The sequence below is a fragment of the Heliangelus exortis genome, chromosome 8, assembly GCF_036169615.1.
Source record: "Heliangelus exortis chromosome 8, bHelExo1.hap1, whole genome shotgun sequence".
Taxonomy (NCBI): Eukaryota; Metazoa; Chordata; class Aves; order Apodiformes; family Trochilidae; genus Heliangelus; species Heliangelus exortis.
This window is the reverse complement of record NC_092429.1, coordinates 16971214-16985360: the sequence shown is the minus strand read 5'-3', so window position 1 is coordinate 16985360 and position 14147 is coordinate 16971214. Positions and strand designations below refer to the sequence as shown.

The window sequence follows — 14147 nt, the reverse complement described above, 5'->3', positions numbered from 1 at the left end:
GGTGGCCAAGGCAGTAGAAAGATAAACCTGACTTGCAGGTCTCAAACTCTGGTCAGAAAGTTGGAGGTCTTTGTTTCTGACCTTTCCAGCCCTGGTCCAAACATGATGCTGTACTGAACAGCTTATTTTGAGGAGGATGCCCAAAAAATATCTTGAATTATTACCCTTCTTCCTGGACATGAACAGTTAAAAAGGGCTTGTGCTTCTCACCTTTCTTCTTGCTAATTATTACTCTTCTTTTGCTAGTTCTTTATTTTTCCAGAACTCCAGGTTGTCTTGCTCCTTGCACTACAGTTGCAAGCAGACAAGGAGGAATGACTAGCATTTATCACACACATCCAAATCAGCTACTGAGGGAAAGTATGCTTTCACTTGCTTTTTGAAACCAGAATGCCCAAATGAGAACTACGTGAAGACAGAGGTTTCCAGCTCTCTTCCCCCACCTCACCAAATCCTGTTTAGCACCACAGATAACAAAGTTCACCTTCTACAGCATCTTTTAGGCAGCCTGTCTCCTAAAGCACTGTCTCCAGTCTGTGCAGAGAAGTGGTTCTAAGATAAAGTCACAAAAAGAAAGCTTGCAAGAGGAAAAGTCTCCAGCAATAGTATTTTCTGTCTTTGCTAATGGAAGGCACACCCACTTCCTCTGACTCTAATCAGAGGACAACTGGCTGTCAGGTGGTAGAGATATGCAGCTGAGAAACAGAGGCCTTTATAGGTGCCTAGCCCTGCTTTGTCTGCCATCTGCTGCTTATGAAAACTTAAAACTTGCCAAAGAGAGACTGATTCTGTGTTTTCAATATTTAATGTTTGTTGGAAATGACAGTTCAGCATTACCTGCTACCCCAGTTAGATTAAGCTAAACCTCACCTCCAGTACTGGTGTTTGTAAGCAACTGGAGAGATAAACACAAGCACGGCAAGCCTTGAGGCAAACTGTAGAGCTAGAGTGTAACCTCCTAGAGTGTAACTTTCAACACATTGCCTCAATTTTTTTTCCCTAAAGACTGCCACTCACTGTAATTATTTATCTTTTAAACCTTACGGGTTAAAAAAAAAACCTGTGTGATGCAGTAGCCATCAAAATAACTGAACAAGGGGATTGTATTGTTTACAAAAATTCCCACTTTGCAGGGGCAGGCCCCACTTGATTTTGTGGCACACTTCATTACTAAATCATAGAATCGGCTGGATTGGAAGGGACCTCAGAGATCATCAAGTCCAACCCTTGATCCACTACCACTGCAGTTACCAGCCCATGGCACCGAGTGCCACATCCAGTCTCTTTTTTAAGTATCTCCAGGGATGGAGAATCCACCACTTCCCAGGGCAGCCCATTCCAATGTCTGATCACCCTCTCAGTAAAGAAATTCTTTCTAATATCCAACCTAAACCTCCCCTGGCACAACTTGAGACCTCTTGTGCCCTCTTGTCTTGTTGATAGTTGCCTGGGAAAAGAGACCAACACCCACCTGGCTCCAACCTCCTTTCAGGGAGTTGTAGAGTGATGAGGTTTCCTCTGAGCTTCCTCTTCTCCAGGCTGAACAGCCCCAGCTCCCTCAGCCTCTCCTCATAGGATCTGTGCTTGAGTCCCTTCACCAGCCTGGTTGCCCTCCTTTGGACCTGCTCCAGGACCTCAATATCCTTCCTGAACTGAGGGGCCCAGAACTGGACACAGGACTCGAGGTGTGGCCTCACCAGCGCCGAGTACAGGGGCAGAAACCCTTCCCTGGACCTGCTGGCCATGCTGTTCCTGATACAGGCCAGGATGCTATTGGCTTTCTTGGCTACCTGGGCACACTGCTGGCTCATGTTCAGCTTCCTGTCAATCCAGACTCTCAGCCACTCTGTGCCCAGCCTGGAGCTCCCCATGGGGTTGTTGTGGCCAAAGTGCAGGACCCGGCACTTGGCCGTGTTGAACCTCATCCCATTGGAATCAGCCCAGCTCTCCAACCTGTCCAGGTCCCTCTGCAGAGCCCTCCTGCCTTCCAGCTGATCCACACTCTCCCCCAGCTTAGTGTCATCTGCAAATTTGCTGACGATGGACTCAATCCCCTCATCTAAATCATCAGTAAAGATATTAAACAGAACTGGGCCCAACACTGATCCCTGGGGGACACCACTGGTGACCGGCCGCCATTTTGATGCAGCCCTGTTCAGCACCACTCTCTGGGCCCGGTCCTCCAGCCAGTTCCTAAACCAGCGCAGAGTGTCCCTGTCCAAGCTGCGGGCTGACAGCTTTTTCAGGAGAATGCTGTGGGAGACGGTGTCAAAGGCCTTGCTGAAGTACAGGTAGATCACATCCACAGCCTTCCCCTCATCCACCAGGCGGGTCACCTGATCATAAAAGGAGATCAGGTTGGTCAGACAGGATCTGCCCTTCCTAAACCCGTGCTGGCTGGGTCTGATCTCTTGTCCATCCTGTAGGGAAAGCGAGTCTACTATGGTCCAAGTTCTCAGCTGACTTATCTGCTTCCTTTCTGCCTTGAGGGAATAGGGGCCACAGGAATTACCACCACCCACTTCCTACACTGCAATAAGGCATGACTTGGAGAACCTAAATTTAAGAGCATTGTTTCTCTCTGAAGTATATGGAGATGGCAGGTACCTAAGGTACCTTTTTCTTCTCTGTGATGCATTAGTCCTTTTCTCTCCAGAAGTTAAAGGGTGGCTAAACTTTAATGTCCAGATGAGCTGCTCATCCCTTCTAGAATTTTGTAGCATCCAGATTCTCTCTCCACCTGGGGAGAGAAGGGTAGGACATACAGGTTGAATGCCAAGATTCACAGACTTAGACCACTATTTCCTCCACTCACCCCAAGCACAACAGATGCTTCCTTTGTAAACTACTTGCTGAGACTGAAGAATGAAAACACAGGTGACTCTTCTGTGTGATGTGTGGATGCAGCCTTTGAAGCCCCAGCTGCTCTCTCATGTCTGTACAGCAGCAGTGAAACTCAGTAGTACAGAGTGCAGTACTTGCACTGGCAGCATTTACAGGCTGGTGAATTGAACTTTTGTGTCAAAATATAAAAAAAAGCCTTTCCTCTATCCTCTGGCTAGCATAAAGACTGTTTTGAATAACTTTGAACAATTTTACTTTCTCTGTATATATGGCTTTATGAACACTGCTCTCTTTCTGACATTACTTAATTATCTGCACTATGTAGGTACATGCCACACATCCCTCCTTCACTGAGAAGCTGTATGAAGCAGGCTTAGCTTTAAGCTTAAGTGTTTTGCTATTCTTTACTATATCCATTATATACACATCAGAAAAAAAAAAACAAAACACTGTGGAAGGCTGTTTTCCCTCCTTCCCCCAGTTTAAAGAAACATTGTACCATATTTGCCCTGCTACAGGTCCACTGCCAGAGGGGCTCAGATGCTTTACAGAGTCAGGTCGCTGACCATGTCACTTTACATGGTCACTTCTATGTCTTTATGATCCTTATGATCTAAGCAGCAGATGGCTTCACCAATTCATAGAGCTGTTCAGAAATACAGCCTTATGTCCCATCTGCCCTAAGCCCCAGATCCATGTCTACACATCTGCAGCTTACAAGTAAGTCACTAAAATTTAGCATTGAACCAAGTGTCACTGTTCTCACCTGCTCAACTAATACAGAAAAGGAAAAGCAGTAACCACAGCAGCAAGGCCACAAGGAAACAATCTGCCTGCAGATGTAACAAAAATGAGAAGGGGAAAAAATGAAAAATGAGAGTGAGTTGAGAAAGACTGAAGTCTGCTACAGGACAGAGAGTTGTGGCAGAATTAGCTTTAAACTCATAAATGACATCTAGTTTTGAACACTTCCAAGCAGCTAAGCTGCTACAAAAAAAGGTCATAAGAAAACTACATAGATGAACTTAATTTTTGGTGCTTGAGTTGTGGTCTTTGTGCAATCAGTTAAGGCTGACAAGATGAAAGATCCTTTCAAGACAATACCTTTGGGTATATGTGCACTTTATGCATTTATTGACACATGTATATATCTAAGAGAGATGAAGGAATTAAAAGTAAGTGAAGAATATCCCTTCAGGGCACTTCCAGCATATTATTGAACCATTTCTCTTGGACTGGTAAAGATGGTCATGGGAAGAGAATGGCTATTTTGTTCTCTTAGAGAAAGGAAAAGAATGAGTTAGCTTATTACACAGCAGACAGAAGTGGCAAAAATCCTGGAAGCTTGTTTTTTTTATCTCCTAATGCAGATACAGCTGCAGTGAACCATAATTTGGGCTTGTGACCTATTCACCCTTATTAGGACCATACATTTCTGACACAGTAAATGCTGAAGACTAAACCTAAAAAAAACCCCCAAACACAAAAAACCAAACCAACCAACCAAAGAAATCACACTACTGGCAGGAAGCATAAAAACTTTCAAAATGAGAAGCCACTGAGGCTGATGGAAGAGACCCCAATTCCCAGCATGATGTACACATGCAGTGCCTTCCAGGTGTCCTCAGTGCTGCAGCATTGTCATGGGGTAGCTGTAATCTTTATGCTGCAAGGTAAACGTACATGGAACAGAACACTGGCTTGCCCCAAATCTATTGTAAAGTACTAGCTAAAAATAGAAGTTTATTTTATTTCCAAAATAAGCAGCAGATAGATAGAAATTAAAGGTTTAAATTTTGCTCAGAATATCATGCCCATTACTCAGTCTTCTATAAAGTCATCTTTTACTAAGGTCTTGTCCGTTTTTTGCATATGTATCAAGTAAAAAGTTTTCCATCATGGTACAAAACCAATGCACAACCTCCCATAACAAGGTGAGTTAAAATAGTAAAGCATCACCTAAATAAACTGCCACACAATGATTCTTCCAGGAAAAAACTTCATGGGCTTCTGTGCGTCAGGGGCAATCAACATATTTGACATGATTATCATCCTGAAGAAACTACATGGCAATAAACTAATTAAGTGCAGAGTTCCCTCTTGGTGTCCAATTACAGGGAAAAAAAAAGGAATAAACTGTTGTTTTGGGGTTTTTTTCAGCGGACTTGCTATGTAGCAGCCCTGGTAAGTCTTGCTTCAGCCTTAATTAGTGCTGGCATTTGCTGCAGACTAAGCACTGCCAGTTAGCTTTTTTCTCAACTCTCTCAAAGGACAGTGTCCTATGAACTAAGAACTATGCAATAAACCACATTACAGAATTGCTGCAAATTACTAGTGAATTAGTTTTAAATTGAATTTTATAATCAGTGACAGAATCAAGTCTAAACACAGTCTAAACAACAGAGCTCTTTTTAAAATTAAATAAGTACTGAAAGCCAAAACCAAGGTTTCAGTTATTAAAATATATTTTATAATACAAATTAGTAACAATTTGCGCTGTTTAAAAATATTTTTTTCATGTGTTCAAAGACCACCCTTTTCTTAGAAGAAGGAAGATAAACAGGCTGAAATCTTTGTGTACTGTCTTCATCATTCTTAAAAATTACACCTTGCACTGGCGCATTTGGAAAAAAGTTAGCAGAGGTGCTCTTAACACTCCAGGGTAGTAAGGTTTTTTCCCCCACCTTTCCTCAATTCCTGTAGACAAATTTTGGCTGAAAATTTCCAAAGCCAGGAAAATCCAAACCCATAGAAATTCCTTTCTACTCATTTTAAACGGAGAGTTTTCAGATGATCCACACTGTAACTAGCTTTGATGCATACCTGGAAAACTGCTGTTATAGTCAGCTTCTTCACTAGAATTCCAAATTCTTAATTCAGGAAGGAAATAAAAAAGCAGGAGGGCAAGAAATACATTCAGCATTAAATTTCATTTATCATTTAAAACAATTGAAGATGTTCTTTTGTTCTCTGTGCCATTATTTCAGACAGTGCAAGATGTTGAGATGATCACTTTATTCTGTGGGGAACAAAGGAGAGAGATAAGTCATGTTAATACACTAACAATTAAATATTATAATGTATATTAATCAAATCTGTTGAACACATCCCGCAGAAATAAGGTATTTTGCTCACTCAAAATGCAAAATGCTCATCTCAGCATTATGGCTTTTAGCTCATTATTACATTACAAAGACCGAATAGAGTAATTTCAGTTCAATAATTAAAAAAAACCCTGTGAGCCATTGTAGCCACACAGGTTTTTTTCTGAATTGTAGTAGAATTTGAGTAAGAATTCCTCTAAATATTGCAGCAAGCCAATTATATATGAACAAACTATATACACTCAAAAGATTAAAACGGTAAGTAAGCAGCTGGCATTTACTGTGACAAAATTATGATACTCATTTATATATATATTTCTACTTTAAAATGTAACTTTCTACTCTGGCTGATACAATCTGTAGCTACTGCTGAATATTAAGACCACTGTTAACTGGCTTAATTTTATGAAATGCAAAATAGCTTAAAATTGACTGACCATTCAAGCATGCAGTCCTTTCTAAATATTCTTGTTAAACTTTCCAAATCCTCATTTCTGAAATCTAGTTCTTCCAGCAACGTAGACAGGAACTGTGTGTACTTCGGGCTTGTCTGAGAATTCTTGAAAAGTGGAGTAACTTGGGACAATCTAACAAAAAAAACCCAAAACATATTTTGATACAGAAAATGGACCTTGAGCATTACATGTAAAAAAAAAAAAAAAAAAAAAGCAAGCAAAAAAAAAAAGTTTATATTGTCATACTTGATTAATGACAGTACGTAGGATTGTATGTATTGTGCACAACATGAACTGTACCAAAATACAAAATTTTTATTAAGAGGTGTTGAAACACACAAAAATCTAATTAGAAAATAGTGGGCTATTAGTTTTCTAATGCAAACAAAATTCAGAACAAAGTACAAAATGCTATATAATCACTCCTGCAAAAGGGAAGATATCTGTCAGTATTTTCTTCTTTACCAGAAAGCTCCTCAATATTCATACTGTAAAATTTGAACAGTTCTTTGCGTGAGCAAAATACGAAAGAACTATAAAATTCTATCTTGAAGTAAGCAAGAATATTTTAACTACAGATTATTAATGGATTTTACTTTAATTGAGATTTCCCCATATGGAGGCCTCTTATAGTGGCAGTTTTGATTATTATTAATTTTACTTGATGCACATGGGCACAAGACATCAGTAAAATTATCAAACCAAGTGAGCAATCAGAAATTGCATTTATCTTTGACAGTCTGTACCTTGAAGCAGTTTAAGTTACACTTCTTACACAGTGGACTGTTGGAAAAATAGGCTTTAAGACAGACAAAACTAGAACAAAGCTAATTTGATCTTGAGTTTTTTAAGGGATACTAAGCTTCAGTTTTAAAACTGATAACTCTAGCAAAGATTTGCTATAGTGAAACTATTTTCTGTTTTGGTAACAAACTTAAGTCCTTAAAGTCTCAAGATATCTGCAGTCCTAGAGTCTTCAGAAAAATATGAGAATCAAAGAGGGGGGAAGGGAGAAGGTCATATTTCTGAATTCAGCTCATGAAGTTTCATTTTAAAATTTAAAAAATACTTGGCCTTTATTAACTGTTGTTATATAGCAACAGTTTACAGAAAATCTTTCATTTGGGCCTGATTTTCTCAGCTGTTGAGTAGATGTGAATTCACCCATTTTCCACTGTTTAAAAAAAATTACAATTACTGAAATCTGGCATTAGTTGCCAACTAGCAGAATCAAGTATATACATGAGAAGAGACAGAGGAAATAAATAGAGTGTTAGAGGACATCCCCAAGGAGAATGTTACTTATCTCCTGAAATCATGGAAACCACAATACAGACATTACTGAATATTGTGTTTAGTTCCTAAATCAACAAGAACAGCGAGAGGAGAAAATCTTCAAAGGATTCAAACCCAAATATGCATAATGCTGCTGCTAAAAGACAATCTTCAGCTTGGAAGGAGATATCACCATGCTGATAATTTGCATATATAATATCTGTATGAAGATTAGGTGAAACATTGAGCTGTGAGTTTTCAGTTATGCCTTAACTGTATCTGAATCTGTTTTTATCCTGAAGTCCTTTCTTTTTCTTGCAAAGGTTCCAATAGCTGTATCTACTTTCTGAGCACAAATTTTAAAAAAATAATCTTTAATGAACAAAATGAAGTATGAAAGCTTATCCAGAATGTTAAGTAACTACAACAGCAACCACTGATAAGATTGCTTAACAAGAACTCATATCCAAGCAAGTTACTTCATATTGAATACTGTATTTACATAAATAGTGCCCCTGACACCATATATGAAAGAGTTATTTTAGAATATGTCTGTGAAATTATGTACTTTTAATAAGAAATTCAAGGTAGTCTACTCCTTCCTGAAAACTTCCCAGCTCAGGAAGTCTTTATGTGAGTAGCAACTGAGATCAAGCTTCCTGCAGTCATTGGTATTAAGACCATCTCCACATGAAGAAAGATTCATGTAAAAGTTTCTTTTAAACTATGCAAAAATAGTGACAAAGGATTTTACAAGACATAGTAAATAGAGTCCCTTGATACAAAAATAAATTTACAAAAAATTGTTATTAACAAATAGATTTTTTATTATTTTCCATTCCTTATAGATTCCACTTCAGTGTGGACATTTAGCTAAATATTTAAGTATCAAACACTGGTACTTGGTGAGAAGGACTTTAAGAGATGCCCAAAGAAAGGATGTGGTGTTGAAAGAGAGAGACTTACACACAACCTCTGCTCTTCATACTCTTCCACAGAGGAGAAGTATTCACAGTTAGATTTGTGATTTTTGGACTTGGCCCCTAGGTTTTGTTATGTACTCCCTGACAGACAGGACCGAGTTGTTTCTTTCCTGGTGAGAAGCACAGCAGTTCCTATTTAAACTGGTAAAAGAGAGGGCATCTGGACAATCTGGAGGTTGATTTCTGCATTATGATCCTTTATCAGCAGGGGAGCAGAAGTGCTGATAGAGGATCAGAGTGACCATTTCAGAGTGTTAGTCTGGAGACCAGGACAGTGACAGGAAGACCTGGGGATGCATTATTACTGATCTTCAATTTGCCCTTCTCAGGGCTAAGTAGGTTACGTTTGAAAAGACACTGGTTTCATGAAGAGTCATGACTTCCTGAGTGCTGGTTCCAGGTGGCTGTAACATTGCAAAACACTCTCTTGGCAATGTTGTAAATTTACATGCATTTTAAGATATTGTTTCCTTCTCTTGCCTTGGTCTTAGTAGTATGCCAATAACGACTTTATTTTTCAAAAAGTGTGAAAACCTGTGCAGTTTTACGTGATTCTAAAACTAAAAGCTTTATACCATGAAGCTCACATGCTCAGCAGTCTATTTTTATATATAAATACATATACACACTATTTTTTTTAAAATTTTTATTGTTTTTTTTATTTTTTGGAACTGCAGTCTGTGATACTACATAGTTTAATGAATTACAAACATGTCCTGTCAGGCCCTGGGTAAGGCATTGTAGCCATTATAGCCCAAATACAAATGGCAACTAGATGGGATAAGGTGTTAAACATTTATGACTATATGTATAAACACTTTAATCCCAGAAAACTGTGTCTTTTTGGCATCTGAATGATGCTTAACTTGTCATTTGAAAAGCAGTTATTGTCCAATATTTTTCTACTTTTAAGTGGCTGTTGGAAGAGAGGCAGAAGCTTTTTACTGCAAAAGCAGCAAGTTTAAATTGCTAGTTTGCACTGAGTGATAAGCTCCATTTTCTTACACTGGTCCAATGTATAATCAAGGTATTGCACAAGAACATCAAGGGCTCTCATCTTTGCACGAAATGCCATCTGAATTAAACCATGCAAATTAAACTATGCAAATAAGCCAGAATAGTATTTGAAATTATACTTCAATTCACTGAAAGCTGCAACAACCCTATCTCTGAAGAACTATCTCACTAATTCAATTTAATGACATACAGGATTTAAGTTCAAGGATCATGGGAATGCCTTGAAACTCTGCAGCATCTTCCAAAGATGTAGAATGTAAACAGGAAACAGTTAAGACCACAATAATACAATCTGGCTACTGCATCAATGAAAAGAAAATTATAAATTCTGCTTTTCTGTTACTTCTTTCACATACATGTTCAACATGTACGTGGAACAAATTTTTGTGAATAAAGCTATAAAAATAAGAAAAGCTAGAGGATTGAGTGATTTTTATAAAAATCACCTACAGAAGCACAGAATGATAAATGTTACTGTCCAAAGTTATACACCCACGCTTCAAAGGCCTTCAGCACACTTGATAAAAGGAAACGTTCATGCTCAGGTCATGGAAAAGCAGTACAGTGTATATCAGACCTCATGAAACAGCGTCGTTTCCTGTACACTCACTTACACCATATGGTAATCAGGTCTATGTAAAGTTTAAAAAGTGTTAAAAATGTCAAACTATATCTGATTGATAAAATTCAAGAGAGGAAACACCGCCCCCCCCCCCCCAAAAAAAAGATGAAATTTATGTGAAGGCCAAGCTATTATTATCAAGCCAATAAATTGCATCTGGCTACTGCAAAAATGGCTACATAGTGGTTCAACTCAAGACCCAACCTTTCTGTGAATTAGTCATAAAAACATTTAACAAGTATATTTAGGAGTTTAAATTAAAATATTTTTTAGAAGTTAGTCACATTATATGGAGTAAATTTCCTTAACTAATATGGTGGTGTGCACAACTTGTTCTTATGTCTATGTGTACCTTAAGCAAGTCAGCTGAATACGTTCAGAAATTATGAATATTTTTATGTAGTTAAAGCACTAACGCTTCTTGTCCAAAGATGCAAATGTCCTTTTTTTTTTTAAAAAAAAAAACAACAAAACAGCAACAACCTAATTGTACAGTACCATAATCCTCTCAGATACTGGACTTCGGGAAAACTTTTCTGAACTGTTAATTTAAAATGAGTTCTGTGATCCCCTTTGAAAAAAGTTAAATTTTCAAAGCCACCACAGCCAGTTACAGCTCTCTGAAATAGATGCCTGAAAACAGAGGTGAGAATACAGCCACTTAGGAGCTGGGTTCCTTTCAATTCCCCAGAATTAGTTACTTAAAATTACATGAAAAGTGTTGAGAATCTGTGCATGTAACTTTATCCAGTATCATGCAAAGCACTTGCATATTCAGAAAAGCCACATGCTTATTTTCAACATAACAATAAGTTCCTCCTAGAAAAATAAACATATTGCCAGTCTTTTTCTAATGGAAAAACTTTCCCTAATGAAAAAAAAAAAAAAAGTTGCAGACTGTGGCAGAAGCCATGGATCTGAACACAGTTATTTCAATACATTTCTTTGGCAATCTTGGAGCTTGAAACAGACCAGAATTAAAAAGCAGAATGCTGATACAGGCAAGCACCACCTATTCTTCCACAGAAATGCTTTGGAAAATAGGATTGTTTGCCAGTTATGGGTATCAGAGCACCATGAATATGATTCAACATAAATCATCACAACAGGAGAAGTTTCTTTTTTAATTCTCTCAGTCTCCTTATACTTTTTGTTTTAAGCACTTAAGACTTAGCTTTTGATGGCATGTATTACCATGACTGGTAACTATTCTTCTATCAGAATCATGGAGTTGCAGTAACGATGGCCAAAGTTTCCTGAACTTTCATTTCAGAACATGGAAAGAAAGCAAGAGCTGGCAGCTGCTGTAGGCAGCACTTTTTCTCCAGAAAGCCCCAGAAACACCAATTAATGCCTGTGTGCTGCAGGGAGTGCAGCTAAGACTCTTGCTAAGGGTCCCTACCTGCAAGGCAGTCCAATCCACTTTTTGCCAGCTTTGGACAGTCACAAATTGGGCTGTGGCTATGAGCAATATCATCCTCTCATCCCACAAGCATTTCAGCTGACAGTCTGGTAACATGCACTACATACATTTACTCAAGAGTGAAAATGCTTACAAGCCTCTAGTACCAGTTCAGGTGACTCAACATAGCTATTAAATGTTGTAAGAGACCAACCAGCCAGCCCAGCAATGTGCTGGTAGCACTGCACCAAAGGTATTTGCTCCACTGCTATGGCATAAAATCAAATCACACCATTAACAAGGACTGACTTAGGAGAAGCAATGCTAAAACTCAGGAAGGATACACTTTGTGGAGTGCCATCATTACCTGTCAGCTACATTAAAGCATTAAACAGGATCCTGTCTGAATAGAAAAACCCTTGATACTTAAAAGTCTTCCAAAGTACTGCCAGTATTCAGACATAAGAAGTATTTTAATGGAAACTCTATGCTGAAGTGTTCTGTCAGGATTTGGCAAGCACTGGTTGGTGATCTAGTGTTTTTTGTGTGTGTGATCACATGTCTCTGAAAGCACAGCAGCTTATCAAAGCCTTTAATTCAAAAGCAGGGAATATCACCATCCTGTCAGTCACAGATAATGGAAATTAATTTGGAAGTCTGCCAAATTTACTTTCAAAACTTACACTTCCAAGACTAGTGCAAGAGCCAATTCTGGATTTGGAAAAACAAAATCATAAATGTAGGACAGTCCATGTTTATGAATAATTAATTGGTACTTAGAACAATTAAGTTACAAGGCCATAAAACCAGAGGATTTCCAGTTTCCACCCCTCCACAATTTTTTTTTAAGCATTTGGGACAGTATTACTTACACATCAACTGCTTTTTGAGATTTACAAGGAGTATTAGCATACTCTTCTTCCCAGCTTTGTGCCTAGAATTTTGAATTGAAATCGTGAGGGAAATGATTCAACGGTGTACCAAGGACTGGAAATATACTACAGTGATCAGATCAAGCCTTAAGCAGCAAAGTCAGCTGGCAAGTGGTAGAAGAGGGATTGCTTTTCAAATGGACCCTGTGGAAGATTGGTCAAAAGGTGCTCCAGTGGGGAGCCCATAAAAAGCTCTTTTGCACTAGACAGGTAGATGCCCAAACAGAGCATGTTGTGCTACTTCTTAGACCAAAGGTGGGCTAGAGAATAGTACCAAAGTGTCTGTCACTACTTAGAAAAAAGTCCCAAAACTTGTTTCTGTAATACAAGGTATTTAAATTTCATCAACAGGTCAAGACTCTTCTAGCAGCTATCTATAGTAAGTTTCCTACTCACTGTATTGCAAATAGAAGCAAAATAGCACAAAACCTAATCTGATTTAATGTGCTATAATTTCAACACACAAGGACTGGGGTGTTCTGGTTTTGTGTTGTTTGTTGGTTTCTTTTTTTTGTCTTTTTTTTTTTTTTTTTAATACTCAAATATATTTGCACTACTCTTATGTTACAGATTTGATGGGCTTGCAATGCAATAAAAATGTTCTTGATCAGAAATGCCATTCTTTCAATATAACAATTTTATAGAATACAGGCTTAGATTCCATTTTAATTATGTTCCTATGAAGGAAGTCTCCAACACAACTGATTAAACAAAACTTATTGTTTTGTTTAAGACAAATGGCTAGACTGAGTCAATACAAGAAGTGCTACAGATCAGCAATAAACCTCATTGAAATAAACATGCATTGTAGCCCACAGACCATCTGCTGGTGCACATACCTGGAGTGTCGCCAGCGCAGAAATCAGTAGCAGTGCCCTGTTTGATGGGGTTAACTGGAGCACTTGCCACCTCTGCCCATTTCATAAATCCCCACCGAAAGGTGCTCAAACATTTTGACAGAATAAACTAAAGCATGACTGTAACTCTGGATGTTCTTCACAATCTATTGATAGTTTGCTCAATTTGAGGTAGAGTCCCTCTCTTTCCAGCATATCACTGGGTGCAGCACATTTGTCTAGGGACAGCTATTTCGTTAGCAAAGTATCTTAAATCACAGCAGGGATTTCCACAGCCCTTAAAGCACAGCACATCCATCAGCCAAAAGTAAGCATCAAGCAAAAAGCTGATCTGAAGCACAATGTAAGTGTAATTGTAAGCTAAAGATGCAACATCAGGGAGTGCAAAAAAAAAATCATAACCTTTGGTATGATTTAAGTGGTTACACAATCATTCTGTTTTAACATATACTCAGAAATGAGAAAAAATTACAGCCTCAACTTAAGTAATTTAGCTTTTATGCTCACAGTCTCAGTTTAAAAAAAACACTACTTGTTTCTTTTAACTGTAGTTTGAGCATGATCTTAAAAGCTGAACATTTAAAAAAAACCTTAAAAGCAAAAGACTGTCTCTAGAGTGAACATTTTCCATTAGAACACATTAATATTTGACAGAC

General features: G+C 38.3%; 1 protein-coding gene across 5 annotated transcripts in view; it reads right to left on the bottom strand.

Annotated features, from left to right (window-relative positions):
• Window positions 1-3949: 3949 nt before the first annotated feature.
• Window positions 3950-14147, bottom strand: part of RPAP2 (RNA polymerase II associated protein 2) — a 38363-nt gene continuing 28165 nt past the window's right edge. For 3 of the 5 annotated variants that reach the window (XM_071750705.1, XM_071750706.1, XM_071750708.1), the window contains exons 12-13: window positions 6386-6535; window positions 3950-5863 (exon numbers count right to left, since the gene is read on the bottom strand). In XM_071750705.1, the coding sequence (XP_071606806.1) occupies window position 5863; window positions 6386-6535 (151 nt within the window). In that variant the 3' untranslated portion in view covers window positions 3950-5862. The remainder of the gene's footprint in view (window positions 5864-6385; window positions 6536-14147) is intronic. The other 2 variants (XR_011727105.1, XR_011727106.1) reach the window with 1 other exon arrangement.